This window comes from Podarcis melisellensis (genome assembly GCF_964234715.1).
Source record: "Podarcis melisellensis genome assembly, chromosome: 1".
Lineage (NCBI taxonomy): Eukaryota > Metazoa > Chordata > Lepidosauria > Squamata > Lacertidae > Podarcis > Podarcis melisellensis.
This window is the reverse complement of record NC_138528.1, coordinates 63,970,937-63,987,283: the sequence shown is the minus strand read 5'-3', so window position 1 is coordinate 63,987,283 and position 16,347 is coordinate 63,970,937. Positions and strand designations below refer to the sequence as shown.

At 43.0% G+C, this 16,347-nt stretch overlaps 1 protein-coding gene across 1 annotated transcript; it reads right to left on the bottom strand.

Annotated features, from left to right (window-relative positions):
- Nucleotides 1-208: 208 nt before the first annotated feature.
- On the bottom strand, nt 209-14,551 carry RCN1 (reticulocalbin 1). The gene is made up of 6 exons (XM_081883072.1): nt 14,107-14,551; nt 9,425-9,618; nt 8,029-8,207; nt 6,509-6,569; nt 2,791-2,990; nt 209-1,513 (listed from the first exon to the last, which is right to left on the bottom strand). Exons 1-6 carry the CDS (start codon nt 14,346-14,348, stop codon nt 1,406-1,408), a joined length of 984 nt encoding a protein of 327 aa, XP_081739198.1. The 5' UTR covers nt 14,349-14,551; the 3' UTR covers nt 209-1,405.
- Nucleotides 14,552-16,347: the final 1,796 nt, after the last annotated feature.

Below are 16,347 nucleotides of genomic sequence, written 5' to 3'. Positions count from 1 at the left end.
GGCAGGAAAATTTCATCAGGACATGAGCAAACTAGCATTTTAAGATTTTGTATGAATCCCTTCTTCATTCCCACTTTAAGACCTTTATTATCCAAAAGATGTAATATTTTTTATCGTTCGTATCTTCAAGTCAATACAGGCAAAAATGCAATTGTATCATATGCAACAGCTCATATGCATTCTGAAATACAGCTCCTCTCTAAGCCCCTAAATTAAAAGCTTTTATTAGCTGATAGCATAAAACCTCCTTAAAGTGGCAATGCATATGTATATACACACATACAACAAACTCAGACTCTTGTGCTGTATAGCCTCTCTGGAAATTCAATACAAAGTCCAAAGGCTCATGAATGCTCACAAAAGGCCCAGTTTGGAAATGCGGTGTGTCTTCATTTCCACTGTGAAATGACTGCTATCCACCCATAATATTCAGTAAAACCCACTTCATAAATATGAAGTGGATCACTCTACCAAACACAGGGAAAGTGTAGAAAGCAGCAGCTCTGCCGTTTGAACAGAAACATCACACCGTGTGGCAATGATGTCTTTCAAATGCCAATGACATTTATTGGTTCTAATTTAGGACGATGTCTTTAAGCCAAGGCAGGAGCTTCCAACCATTCATATAGTTCCCTCCACCCAGGGCTTCTCCATCTGCAAGGGAACGTGAAAGCCACCACTGCCATGGAAGTGGATGGGAAGCCCAAACTCTGTACACATGGAAATCCCAAGGGAGGAAAGTGCTGTTGCATTTAGGTCCTGCTTCAAGGCTTCCCATAGGCATCTCTTAGCCTCTGCAAGAACAGGATGCTGGAACAGATGGCCTGATTCAGTACAGTTCTTCTTCTGTCCTTATGAAAAAGTCTCCTCTATCAAAGGAAGCCAGCATGTCAGGAAGACTATCCTACCTATTGTGCAATCCTGTATACGTCTACTCAGAAGTCCCACTGACTTTAACAGGAGTTACTCCCAGCTAGATGTGTACAGAATTGCAGCCTGACATTTTTTAATGTGTTATGAGGGAGCACTGAACCATTAGCAACCTGCCACACACACACTTGCAGTGTGAGTCAACAACATACAAAGGTATCCTGTGAGGCTACTCATCTTCCATACTACATTTTACAAGCTAAGTCTCACCAATGTCAGTGAGAATTCCAAGTCTGAGTATTTATGGCTGAGGTGAAAGTGTATCAAAAGCTATAACTAAAAAGTGCATCCTCAAAATTATACTGAAATGTATAATAAAAATGTGCAATTAAAAAAGTGGTAAACCTATTGTATATTCAACAATGCTAAAAACAGCCTTATTAAAAATATAATCTGCTAAAATAGCCGCTATTACTTTGGTTATATACAGGAAAACATGACCCAAGTCTCTAGTGTATTTGCTTCTCAAAAAACATCATAGCTCATCATGGTTTTTTGTGAGGTCTTCTCCATAATTTGTTGCTTGGCTTCCAACAAACATATTCCAGTTGTCCAAAATCTCTTCTTTGGTTAACATGTGGTCCTGGAGGGGGTGGAAATGAAAATCTTTAGTATAATCTAAACTGAGCTTCTATTAAAGGGTTTGAGTGCTGTGTCTAAAAACAACAGAACTTTATTCTGCTCTGTGATTCACTAAGAAAAGACCCTCATGGCATGAGGCAATATACTCATAAGCTGTATTTACTCAAAGAGTGGGCAACATAAGCACTCTTTGTGTTTAACCAAATGTCAGTAGAGCTCTGAGGTTTACCAAAGTATAAAAGTATCTAGTCACACACACACACCCATCCCCGCCAAAATTATATAAATGAAGACTATGTGTCCTCAGAATGCTGACAGACTGTTGGCCAAAAAAACGAAGATGGAATAGTGTCCTGGAGGGGGACTGACTGGAACACTAAACAAGAGCACTCTTTTGAAATTTGTAGTGGAGGCTGGTCTATTACCCTGGGCTATCTTATGTCAATTTTAGGCTGCCCTTGGATTTTTTAAACATATTAGCTTTGTATTTGTAGGATTTAACTTTATAAATTTATAAAGTTTATAAAGATTTTACTTTATCAAGTTTCATTGCTAGAATCTGTTTCTCTTATATGCTGGATAGGCATGGATGTGGGAGAAGGCAGGGAATATAAACATATCAATCAAATAACACAGCCTACACCACTATCTTTCATATTTCTAGTTGCAGAGTGGGGAGTGTCTCTGAACTAATCAAGCCCAGTTCCCTTCTGTATTATGGAGTTTGATGTGAATATCTGGGCTCCTCCAGCATAAAATGTTTCCCCGTTCATTACAATGGCAGGATTACAACATGGAAAAAGAGCCCTGCTGGATCATATAAAAGGCCCATGTGGTTCACCAACATTTTTCTGCTGCCGCTCACCAATAACTGGTAATCCAAAGGCATATATGGAGGTAGCACATAGGTATCATGATTTGTAGGCATTGAAAGTTCTGTGGAATTTATTTGCACACTTCCACTGATATGAAAAGTTAATACAGCACACAGAATTTGATGCAAATATGACCACACATTGATCTCAGAATTAGAACACTTAATGTAAACTCTTATCATTTGGGTCTAACATTTGGATCTCTACCACTTCCACCATAAATTTTCTGTGTTTCCTGAATGATCAGTGGGTGGCATTAACGTTATCATATTTATATCAATTTTTTTAGTGATCTCCTTACATAGTCCTTCAGGTTTGACTCTTGGTAGGCTGACATTATATAAAAAGGCAGCAAGTAAACCAATAATCTACCATTCATGAACTCTGTGAAAGAACTAAGTACCTTGTCGACATCCGACTCATATACTAAGTGCCTGGCTTCAGCTTGTGCATGATCATAGTCTTGTGGGAGAATCCAGTGCCGTATCTCCTCTTTATCCATCTTCCCATCCTTGTTGAGATCCCGAAAATCTGCAAACTGCTCCCGTTCAGTTATTACCCAGTCAGGTTCTGGACCACCATCTTCATGCGCAAACATATCAGCTGAAACAGTGTCATGTTTATTATTTATTGTTATTTGTTACACTTTCTTCCATTCTTAATTTATAACCAGGAGGTTATAAATCCTGGGGAGGGGAGGCTTCACTCTAAATACTTTCACAATGATGACCTGCTCTCTATGCCTATTCTATGTTTGCTTGGTGGTAGGCCCATCTTGTCTTTATCTTCATTCTGCATTTTACTGTGCCAGCTGCTCTCAGGGTAATAATGCCAATCACCGCCATAAGGAGGCAACCCCCACAAGCTTAAATATCTCACACAACATATATACATTTTCCCCTTTCCTAGAAGCTAGATCTGCTACTCTGATCTGCAATTTCCTCTCCACAACAAAGCAGTAGGCCACATGAAGAGCAGGAAATAATGTAAGGTGATGCAAGGCCAATAAGTACAACTTAGTAGGTAATTTTGAGTGCATCTTTGAAGATACAAGTCATTATATATGGTGTATTAGAAAGAGGTGTCATTTTCCAGCTATTGACTGCGTAAATTACCCTCGTGAAGACAGATGGAACACTGCTATGAGTTACCTATTGAATTATGACTTATCAGCCTAGTACCTTCCCTGTTATCACTACGCCCATACCATTCAATAACTGTTCTGCTACCTCAAGGGAGGGGAAGCTTTTCCAGCTCATCAGGCCTCCCTCTCCTCCATCTAGACAAGCAAGAGGCATTAGCAAAGTTCAAGGACATATTCCAGCCAGGGAACAGCATTCAGGGTGAAAAGCAAGGCTAAGTGAGGGGTGTGGCCTAAGGAAAGTTCCAGGGGATGGAACTTATATGGATAAGGAGGCCTAAAAGGCCACATTAGGTACCAGGCCTGGGCTTGCTCACTTCTGCATTAACTTATCAAGACCTGCCAGAAAAGATGGAGAGCAATGCTCCAGCCAAACACCTGAAGAAAAGCTGCATTCCCATCATACCATCTACTTTGGGCACAATTAACTTGGCTTTGAATATCACTGCTCACCTATAAAGAATGAGAACTGCCTCCAGATAAGCAGGCACAAACATCTTCTACATGTACAGAGTTTGTTTGTTTGTTTCATGCTGCTGATATACCACAAATGATTTACATCAGGATTTTTGTTGCTGGGCAGTCTAGTAAAAAGTGATGTGGGCTTTTAACTTTTGTCAACGTATTTGTAATGCTCAATTAAGCCATACGATGGTGGTAATGAGGCTGATGGTATCTGTCAGAGGCTGATGGTATCTGTCAGACTTTGAGATCTACATGGGGATTATTCCCCTGGCCATTGGCAAGCTTATACAGCCTTAGTGCTGTTGAAAGTTAATACAAAAAAACCCCCAAACGAACCAATATCTAGGCCCAGTCCGGCTGCTGGCCGAAGTGGCAAGAGTCTTTGCACAAAGGAGGAGTATCCTCTCCTCTCCTCCACACATGTATAAGAATGACAGTGGTTCTGTGGACAAGGAAGGTGGAATCTCATAATTTCTCATGAGGAAAGAGAAATCATGTGAAGTAGTCAGCCATTAGTGAGGGCTTCCATTTGTGGAGAGTGCACATCACACACTGCATTGCACACAGTGTAGAAAAAGGCATACAGTGGTACCTCAGGTTAAGAACTTAATTCGTTTTGGAGGTCTGTTCTTAACCTGGAACTGTTCTTAACCTGAGACACCACTTTAGCTAATAGGACCTCCTGCTGCCGCCACCGCGCGATTTCTGAAGCAAAGTTCTTAACCCGAGGTACTATTTCTGAGTTAGCAGAGTCTGTAACCTGAAGCATCTATAAACTGAAGCATCTGTAACCCAAGGTACCACTGTATTCCTGTTCGTCCATTGAATTACTGTTGTCATCCACACAGGTATTGGAAACTAGCCATATGCTATCCATAACTTTTATGGAAGTCTGACTATACTTCTCAAGTAGAAAAAATAAGATCCTACCTGCTACTTACTCTCTTTATCTCTTCCATGTGCTGTCTGTCTGTCTGTCTATCTATCATCTATCTCTATCTATCTATCTATCTATCTATCTATCTATCTATCTATCTATCTATCATCTATCTAAGATTTTATAACCCGCTCTTCACTGAATATTTCAATCCCAGAACAGGGAATAATAAAATAATAAAAATATACAGGAAAAAATTTATAGAAATGGGCCAGTTTCAACTAAGCAATTGCACTAGTGTGAGCTAGCACAACGAGTCCTGCTATTGCAGCAGGCTTTCCATCCCTCTTCTCTTCCTGTGTGGGCCACACCCTATGGGCTCTGGGGGAGGTTGGAACCCCGAGAAAGATTGCTCCGTTTAGCAAGCAGAAGTGTTTGTGCAGACAAATGATCATAATGTTCCTCCCAATGTACAAAAATTAAGAGAATTCATCAAAACCAGTCCAATGAATAGACTAAGCAGACTAAGGGCTCCATCATAAAACAAGTTAAACTACAATTGGAATTTCTAGTTTAGTCAAATACCTGGGCAAAGTGAATAAGGACATATAGATTACTAAAACAATGAAATGGGCTCAGCAACATTTTGCATTCTGTCTCACACCAGGGATTGTCCACTCACTCCTCGTTTCTCATGCTCACGAGCAACTGACCCAGGTTCTTGCCTTCAATGGCTCAAATAGTTATAAGCACCCTCAGCAAAAGCCCCCCACCCTCTTTTTCTACAAAGACAAAAAACTGCATCTCTATTTTGGTTTTTACTATTAGAGTTGTATTTGTTATGCTATCTATGTGGCATTTTGATAAGGTTCCATGTTGCTTTATCACCTTTTGTTATTCATCCTGATGGAGAAACGTATATTTTTTAAAAATAAAATGTAAAGGAGAACTTTGGCCCTAATGCCTTTCACTCAGTAGGTTTCTTCTAAGGCTGGAAAAGTCACAACTCTTTCAAGATCCCCTCTTACGACGCAATCACAATCTTTTATGCTAGGTTCAGAAGTATGGGAAGAAAAAGGACCCAGAGCAACATTGCATCTTGTCTCTGCCAGCAAGTGTCTGTGTGAATAACATCAGAATCAAACGAGCAATAGTGGGAAAGGGAATAAAAGGCAGAAGGAAACTTGGGGAAACAAAAATCATCTACATGAAACTGGATGGCTTTTAGAGAGACTTGGGGGGTGGGAGGGAAGCCTCGGTGCCCCAAGAATTACTTCTCTCATATTAACTCCTTAGTACTGAACAACATTAAGCACTCTGCGGCAAATGCCAATGGTGCTTTGAAAATGGAAGAACATGAGGGGAATCAACAGGGGCCTGCTTCATTGTTATGCATCCAGAAGATCCCTTTTTGTAATATATGGGGTTGACACAACCAGCACTCCAAAGGCGCCCACTTCCACTGAGAGAACCACAGAGGGTGCCATGTACTTTGGTAATCTGAGGTCCAAACTAGACATGACAAATGTCGCATGCCTCTTTCTCCCCTTGACTTGGGAAGAAGACTGTCCAAACTAGGCATAATAAAACTTTTAAAATAAAATAATAAATATTGGAAATCCCCTTGCTGCAGCTTACCAATGTATTCATCTTGATCCACAAATCCATCCTCATTTTTGTCTATGTCCTCCAGGGTTTCCTGTCACAATAAGGGAAAAAAGCTGTCATTGCAGAGGTGTGTATTTGTTGCCCAAACTGATTATAAAACCATTTCATTCTGAGCTGTCACTTTACATCAAGGGTAAAGTCTTAACACACACACACACACACACACACACACACACACACACACGGAAATATCAATAATGATATAATATTGACAAAGAGAAAATATTATCCCTAAGCTTAAAAAAAATCCCCCAAAAGTAAACCCCCAAACTCATAAAAGTGTATTCATTTAAAAATCCGCCAAACTACTAAAATAGAACTTGTCATGCAGATATATATATAGAGAGAGATATCTTCACAATAAACCTTGATAAGCGATAGGGACTGCTATAAATGAATTAATATCTTATGAAATTAAAGAAAAGCTTATTCTAAGCTTAATAATAAAATAAATTTTTAATCTATTGTTTCTTTATTTATTTTGTTTACCACCCTATGCCCATAGATCTCAGGGTGGTTCACAACATAAAATTAAAAAACAAAGGTCTAGAATAAAAGAATTCTATTCTGTCATCTAAATCAGGAATGATGTACCCAGTCCCTACAACTAAGAAAGGGCTGTAGCTTAGTAACCGAGAACATGCTTTACATGCATTAGGTGTTGGGTTAACTCCATGGCATATCCATGCAGGGCTGGGAAAGACTCTTGTCTTGATACCCTTGAGAGCTGCTTCCAGTCAGTGCAGACCAGGGATGGGGAACCTCTTGTCCTCCAGATGTTGCTCCTATTATCCCTGCCCATTAGCCATATTATGGGGGAGTCCAAGAACATCTGGAGGGCCACAGGTTCACCATACCTGGTCCAGAAACTTTGTGTCCTAGCAAGTCCCTGAATAAGGGACATCTGAGGAAGAGCGAGGTGGTGATGGGGCATAGGCAACTCTGTAAACCTCATCTCATAGGCCACTACAATGGACCTGCGTTGTCTTGCTGAAGCAGTGGTGTGCCTGTAAAATCCAGGAGGCTGAAAGGGTTTACCAAAGGCAGGTGCAACAGAAATGTGCAGTTCTGGTTGCATTGACTTACACAGGATGCTGCATTAGCTACAAAATCAGTTTAAAAAATTTTCCCCACACTGTAGTGTCAGCCAATGTAGTATGATAAAATCAGGTTGCTTGTCTGATGGAAGTGCTCAGCAGCACACTTAAAGATGACAACATTCCGGGCAAAACTGGTTCAGGCCTAACCTATCACTTTGCTTCCAAGCTTTCTAGCTATTCATGTGATATTGATCAACATATTAGGGAGGTCACCAAGCAGGTCACGTTTAAATAACCAAAGCAGGATTATTTAAACAGCTTTCCTTCCTGTTGAAATAGCTGGCGACTATTGTCTGGGAAACCTTGCCCTGAAAGATGAGGAAGCCAGCTTTCAAACCTCTTTAATAAACGGAAACCAAAAGAAAGGAGATTGGCTTTTCTGCTGCTTACTAGAACAACAATGTCTTTCATATGCTCAAATTCCTCTGGGTGAAGGAAAGCTGTGAACTCCTCGCGAGTGACTTCGGAATCACCATCCAGGTCAGCTCTTTTGAATCTTCTTTCATCCCTGGGCATCATTTTTTTGAAATTGTGCTGCTCTGTTGCATCTTCAAACTCAGCTGGGTTTTCTAGAAAACCAGAATAATAAGACAAGATGGAGACAAACAGGACTGGTGAGTATGTAACAAAGGCCTGAGTGATGCCTATAGATGACATGTAACTTGAATCTGACCTGAACCCTTCTAGAAGGAATAAATTAGACCAAAGGTCTATCTCATGCAGCACTGTGCTTCCAAGAAGATGCCTCTGTGAAGCCCCACAGCAAGTCTTCAGTGAAATACACGGCTCCTGCTGTCGCTTCCTAGCAACTAGTATCCAGAGCCATCCTCCCTTTGAATCTGGACGTACTATATAGTGATTGTGGCTAAGGTAAAGGGACCCCTGACTATTAGGTCCAGTTGTCACCGACTCTGGGGTTGCGGCGCTCATCTCGCTTTATTGGCCGAGGGAGCCAGCGTACAGCTTCCGGGTCATATGGCCAGCATGACTAAGCCGCTTCTGGCAAAACCAGAGCAGCGCACGGAAAAGCTGTTTACCTTCCTGCCGGAGCGGTACCTATTTATCTACTTGCACCTTGACGTGCTTTTGAACTGCTAGGTTGGCAGGAGCAGGGACCGAGCAACAGGAGCTCACCCCGTTGCGGGGATTTGAACCGCTGACCTTCTGATCGGCAAGTCCTAGGCTCTGTGGTTTAAAGCACAGTGCCACCCGCGTCCCGTGATTGTGATTAGTAGCCTTAATCTCCACAAATTTGTCTAACCCCTTTCAAAGCTAATAAAAACATAGGGAGAGAACACATGCTATGTCATAATGACTCCAGAAATAATACCAAAAGAAGTAAAGTAGTCTCTCTTTTTTCTAAGCAAAGTGAGTTTGTGCCCCCGACATGCACAGCTAGTACTCAGATTACAGGTGAGGAACATCTGGCCCCACAGGCCTGGTTAAGCGCATCAGAAATCATTTCCCCCTGCCTCTGCCAAATAAAAGTTCTGCCAGAACTGGTTCCACTCAGGAGTCCCTAACTGCAGGTGAATCCTGCCACAAGCAGGGCTTACTTTCAGCGCTATATATATAAGCTTTGCTTTAGGCATGGGAAGCAGTGCAAGATTCTCCTTTCACATCTGCAGCTGAAAGTGAAGAATCAGGAGCAAACCATGAATTTGCTTCTGATTCTTCCATTGAACTGTGATTTCCTGACATCCTAGGACAGGTGGGCAAACATGTTGGCTATCACTCTGGGATTCCCAAGTATGCCGGTTCAATTTTGTCTCTCAAATTTACTCACCGAGGTAATAGCCATATGTGGCTTGTTTGTATTCTTCCCAAGAAATTTTGTTGTCTTTGTTGAGGTCATAATCCTTCCAGACTTTTGCCACGTTTTCGAAGATGTAGCGTTTCTGCACTCGCTTAATCCAGTTTTTCAGTTCCTCTGTGGTGACGAAGCCATCTTTGTTATCATCAATTCGATTAACAATTTTCCTGCAGTAATGGAAAAAGTAAAATGGATGATAAGAAACTGAAATATTTCTGCAGGGTTCTCTTGAACAACTATGTTTGCGAGAGACAGGGCTTCTAAATGGCACCTATGATGACCCATTTCTGAATAAATGACATAGTGTGGTACTCAACTAAGTTGAGTACTTAGGAGTAGACACATTGAAATTAATGGACCTAGTTGTTGTTGTTGTTGTTTAGTCATGTCTGACTCTTCATGACCCCATGGACCAGAGTATGCCAGGCACTCCTGTCTTCCACTGCCTCCCGCAAATGGACCTAGTTATGTTCATCAATTTCAGTGGGTTTATTCTAAGTAACACTCAGAGTAACACTGGTTGCCAGCCACAGATTAGAAGTTTTGAATTTAAAGACAGATCAGTAGGAGTCAGAAGAAGTTTTTTCACAGGTTTTTATCTTCCAAGAACACTCCCAGGGCCTTTCAAGGTGGGTATTTGGAATATTTGTTCTCTACTATCTCTCAGAAAGTGTGTTGGAGAAAGAAGGAGTTTCATGTAGCCAACAACGTATTCTCAGTCACAGTTGGATTGTCCTTGTCATTCTCTGTCAAAAACTCTTCTAATGGAATATTGTTGATCAAGCATGTGGAACTGCGTTTCCACACTTGCTGGAAAATGTGACATTTTCCCACTGTCAGTAGGAGAAAGAAAACCACAGAAACATTTATCATTAGAGAAGAATGTTCTGCTTAGAAATGCAATATGCATGCCAGCTTCCCTTCTCTGCTTACTGTAGCAAAATGACACTACTGTATTACAAATTGCAGTCAGCACGGTGTTTAAATCTTCTCCAGCCTACCGTTGCTCAGTGGTAGGCTACAAGTAGGGCTAAAATCCATCTGAAGACCTGGGAAACCATTGACAGTCAGCATAGACAATATTGAACTAGAACTAGATGGACCAAAGGTCTAAACTTAGACCCTAAATAAGACAACTTCCTATGTGTTGCTATGATCTTCCCCTTCATCTGAAGATCACAGGGTCACTCACAACATAAAAATACCAATAAATAATTGGTAGAAGACAGTTTGGAGAGTTTGGAAAAATTAACAAATAATCCACATCTGGCTGGAGAAACAAACTATAAAGATTATTTTGAGGCAGACTAGCACTGTTTTATTGTTTATGCAAGCAAAGATAAAATGCATCTCCCAGCAGCATACAAAACTTTCTGGCTGCTATGAACATTGTAAACTTGAATTTTGATACTTTCTGATGCTTACTTATAGATTGTTTGCTAGTTTTGTTTTGTTTTTTTACCTTAGACTCTCCTTGTCTCCTCTAGGAGATGAGGGCAGGATTGTTCTGTCCTATTAAAATTATGTTAATAAAAACTCTAAAACAAACTAACTTCCATGCACAAAATTAGATGCCAGGGAGGGGCATTCTAGCTTAGGTTTCTCCCTGATATCTAGATGTTTATTTGCAGGGATATCTTTTTTTAATGGAAGAGCATTCAGTTATTTAAGTTCCCACTTGCAGTCTGAGGTAGTACAGTGGTACCTCGGGTCAAGAACTTAATTCGTTCCAGAGGTCTGTTCTTAACCTGAAACTGTTCTTAACCCGAGGTACCACGTTAGCTAATGGGGCCTCCTGCCACCGCCACACGATTTCTGTTCTCATCCTGAAGCAAAATTCTTAACCTGAGGTACTATTTCTGGGTTAGCGAAGTCTGTAACCTGAAGCACCTGTAACCTGAAGCGTATGTAACCTGAGGTACCACTGTACAGTTAACATGGGACCACCATTTGAATTAGGCCGCAAAGATCAGATCAGACATAGAAAGCAACAGCAAAAAGCTGGAGACACTGGTTTCAAATAAATGATAGTGGAATGAAAGATTGCTGGACTGTTGAAGAAATCTTAATTTCCAACTTTCAGTGCTTATGGACAGTCATGTTGTGAGAAACAAGCTACCAAAGCCAATACGATGATAAGTGCTTGCAACAATTTCCCACAAACTTTTTCAGAGGGACTGGAAGTTGAAGCTCTAATGACCAATCTATGCACTACACAGTGGTACCTCGGGTTACATACGCTTCAGGTTACATACGCTTCAGGTTACACACTCTGCTAACCCAGAAATAGTACTTCAGGTTAAGAACTTTGCTTCAGGATAAAAACAGAAATCGGGCTCTGGTGGCGCGGCGGCAGCAGGAGGCTCCATTAGCTAAAATGGTGTTTCAGGTTAAGAACGGACCTCCGGAACGAATTAAGTACTTAACCTGAGGTACCACTGTAATGTTTATCCCATGGGGCCAATAAAATTGCCTAAATACAAAATGGCAAGAATAATGCAGGAGAAATTACACAGCATAATGAACTCTTCCTTCCATTGTCCTACTCTGTGTTCCAAGTTTGCAAACTGGTGCCGAACAAATTAAGGATGTTTTTTTTCCTTTTAAGAAAGGCACAGGTAGGGAACTGGATCTGCAACCCCAGCCTGACAGGTGGGTAGCACCACCAACCTCTCAATCACAATGGCATCAGTTGACCAGATTTTGCCCTGGTTGTTTGTACTGGGAACACCCTAATGGCTTCCCGGCCCCTGTTTTAAGGGATTTAGCAGTGAAGAATGAATAGCGTTTTATTGTGCCTATGCTTTTCACACCGATTTTTACCACTTTACTGCAGATATCATTCCCGTTATTTCCCCAAATGCACCGTTAGGTCAGGAGGGAAATCTATTCCTCTTTCTACCCCTAAACCCAGAGTTGGGAAGGGGAAACAGAAGAAACCCCCACCCTACCCCCCAACAACCCAGAGGTAGACAGAAGCAGAGCCCCACTTTGCACCTGTGTGCCAACTGCATTCTGAGCCTGGAGCGCTCACTCATCATTAAGGGAAACCTACACTCCTCTACCTTCCATCCCAGCTCTGAGCTAGTGTGGTGTAATGGTTAGAGTGGTGGACTAGGCCTGGGAAGACCCAGGTTCAAATCTCCACTTTGCTGCGAAACACGTTACAGTGGTACCTCGGGTTAAGTACTTTATTCGTACTGGAGGTCTGTTCTTAACCTGAAACTGTTCTTAACCTGAAGCACCACTTTAGCTAATGGGGCCTCCTGCTGCCGTCTTGCCGCCGGAGCCGGATTTCTGTACTTATCCTGAAGCAAAGTTCTTAACCTGAAGCACTATTTCTGGGTTAGCGGAGTGTGTAACCTGAAGTGTATGTAACCTGAAGCGTATGTAACCCAAGGTACCACTGTATATGATCTTGGGCCAGTCAATCCAGTCACTCAAAGGATTGATTTGCAGATAAACATGATGCAGGCTTGAGCTCCTTAGAGGAAAAAGCAGAAGTATAATAATAAAATAAATCAATAGGATTGCAGGGGGAATTGTTCTAGTCGATATGCACACCCAAACTGATACTAGATTGGCAAAGTAGAGCAATTAAATGAACCTTAAAAAGGGGCAAATGTTTTCTGTAGTGATCTGAGCACTCTCAGACTCTGATCACCCAAGTCCAATAGTGCCCAACTCATCTATAAACTCCAACTCATCAGTCTTCCTTTAAACCATTTTGGCTTTAGTATGACAACTTTCAAGCCAGTTACTAAACTTCAAGAGGGACCGAAAAGCATCCCTACTGATTTCTAACAGATAGTTTTGGGGGTTTTTAAATGAAATTTTGCCCATTCATTATCAGTACAATATAACTGAGTAGGGAATGGGGCACACCTGCTTGGATTAGGGTTTCTTTTAACCTTGTCACCAGACCTTGTTTGAATCTGATTCTTTATAGTAATAACCCCCCCATACACACTTTCTGTCTGTAACTTTACACTCCATGCATAGGAGGAGGTGGGTTCCGGTCCACGAAAGCCTAGTAACATTCTTAGTCTTTTAAGATGCAATAACATTATTGCTCTCTTAAGATGACAAAGGACCCTTTGGCTTGCTTGCTTGTTTGTTTTTCTGCAACAAGTGCCATCGTTCCTGATCACCATTTTCCCCATAGCGGCTATGGCCAAGTGATCTCTCAAAAGAGCCGCCACCGGCTTTTAATCGACTGCACAAAGTGGGGAACGATCAGAATCCGAAAGCGCCTTTCCTTTCCCGCACAAGTGCACTTTCCCAGAATGAAACCATCTCTCTCTCCCCTCCCTTCCGCGCTCCCTCCATTCCAAGCAGCTTCGGGGGGGCGGGCTCCCCTCTGCCACGTTATCAGCAAATCCTGGGAGCTCTCCCGTCTCTGCCCAACCTAGCACCCTCTGTCGAACTCATAATACACTCCCTGGGGCTAAAAGTGACAACCTGACATAGTGAAAACTTTTTTTTTTACGTAGAGCGTGGTTTTGCTTTTGGTTTTAAACTCCAGAGGCGCGCCTTTTTTTATTTTTCCACTTTGGGAAGATGAAGATGGGTGGGAGAGGAATAAAGCGAAGGAACTTTCACCGGGTCAAGTAACTTATGTGGGGAGGACGGGACTAGGAGGAGGTCGGTCTTACCCCAGCCTTTCTTTGCTCTCCTCTGGGGTGAGCTGGTCGAAAGTTTTAGCTTCTTCTTTACCCAGGAAGGCCTCGTGGTCGTACTGGAAGCTCTGGTTGTCTTCGTGCTGCCGATCGCTGAGCTCGGGCTCCGGGTGAACTCCCCTCTCCTTTCTGAAAGTGGGGACGCCCAAAGACCCCCGGGTGCAAAGCGTCAGCAGCAGCCCCGCCGCGAGGTAGCGGAGAGGGGCTTCAGAGCCCATTGTGTGCACCGGGCAAAGGGCGATCTGGCGTGCAGGGGGGGGGGGGAGCGCGGCAACGTCGGGGCACTGCAAAGAACCGAAGAAGCAGAAACTTGCAACTTTCTAGCAGGCGGTGCAGGGTCAAGTCGCCTCTTTGCGGGCTCCTCTCTCTGCAAAAGCCTGCCACGTGCTTAAGCGGAGTTCCCAGCCCAGCAGCACCAGCAAACGTGCCCCCTCGCCTTCTCTCTCTCTCTCCCTCCCCTCATGCACTTAAAAAAGATTCAACGTGGGATCGCACTCCTGCCCCCGATCCCACCCCCAATTGCACAAGGCCGGCTGGAAAAGTGTTGCTTTTAGGAACGCACAGGGGTGACCTAATTTGGGCCGGCCGATGGAATCCCCCCTTCCCAGCCAGTCAGGAGTGCGGTCGCAAACGGTTGATCTCCCGTGCCCTTCCAAGATATTACGCCTCTTGCCATTGGACGGGAGCGTCTCTGTGGGCGGCGCCGAGAAGAGGCCGATGGGCCGCCACGTTTGCAAGGCGGGTCGGGTTTCTCCGGCGGGAGCCAGCAGAGAAAGAGAGCGGGAGGGGACGGGCTGCAACGTGGAAAAGGTCCCAGGGGGAGTTCCCGACTCCGACGTGGTGTGGGTTTGCTGGTGGCTTTGCGCGAAATGGATATCCTAGACCTATGTATGTTTGCATGGGAGGCAGTGAGTTCAAGAGGACTTGTTGCCCAGTAAACATGTACAAGATCGGTAGTTCAGCAATATTTGTAGAGCCAGAGGCCCCCCATACCTGCTCTACAGAACCACTGACAGTGCTGGGTTAGAAAGACAATTTGCCTGGCCTGGTATAAAGCCATGTTAAACCCATGACCTCCCACTGCCTAATCCGCGTTGCCACAATCCTCTTCCCACTTGCTATGCAGTAAGCCCCACGGAGCTCAACGGGACTTTCTTCTGAGTAGACTTGTATGGCGTTTTACTGCTAATTAACAAAGTTAGGCAAAAAGATTGCTGTCCTTCAGTATCCATCCCCAACACATAAGCACTGGTTTGCCAATTGCAAACCGAATGCAAATTGCAAGAAAGCTTTCTTGTTCAGAAATTTGCCTGAGTTTACCTGCACAGGAAGACTGGCTAGACTGAAGCAATGACAGAAGGGTTTTCATAGACGCTTATGCAGCAATGAAGTCACTGTATTGTCTTGTAGATAGTCTCCTTTTGTTCTTTTCTTTAAAACACAGTAAATCACTGGTTTCTAGAGCACAGGCAAATTCTGGGCTCTGAAGAAAGGAAATATACAGTGTGTATTAGTATATGGAAGGGTTATTTTCATAGGAGGTTAGAGTTGGGAGTTACAGTACCTTAGAAGTCTTATACTCCAGGCCCCCCTCCCCAAGTTGGTGTCTTGCAACTATGTATAGAATTTGTGGCATATGGCTACCTTCTTAAATACTTCCAAGCCAAGGAGAGCCAGCCACTTCCTCAGGGAGTGTTTCACTGCTGTGCAGCTCTTCCCATTCTTCCTGCCATTTCTCCTAAGGTTTAGGAGTTAGGAAACTTCTCCTAATATACTTCATTGTGGAATATTCCCTTTGTTCACACTGATAACTAAAAAAAAAGATCTGCAGCAGTTAAGGATGCTTTAAATGTTCTTCTCTGTTGCATGCGAACCAGATGCAGAAAGTTCATGTAGGCCAACCCTCTTTCAATGCAAAAAAATTACAGTATCCTGGTAGATGGGACTTCCAGCAGCCACAGCTTAAATTGGGGGGGTGGGGGGAACCTTTGGCCCTTCAGGTGTTGCTGAACTGCAGCTCCCATCATCCCTGGCATTGGCCATGCTTGTCAGGGCTGATGGGAGCTGGAGTTCAGCAGCATCAGGAAGGCCAAATATTCATCACACCCAGCTTAAAACTTCTGAAACAGCCTGTTCCACTGTCAAGTAGTTAATACCATCTGGAATGTTTTCCTTATGTTTGGTCTTAGTCACTGGATATTCAAGTCCTACCCTCTG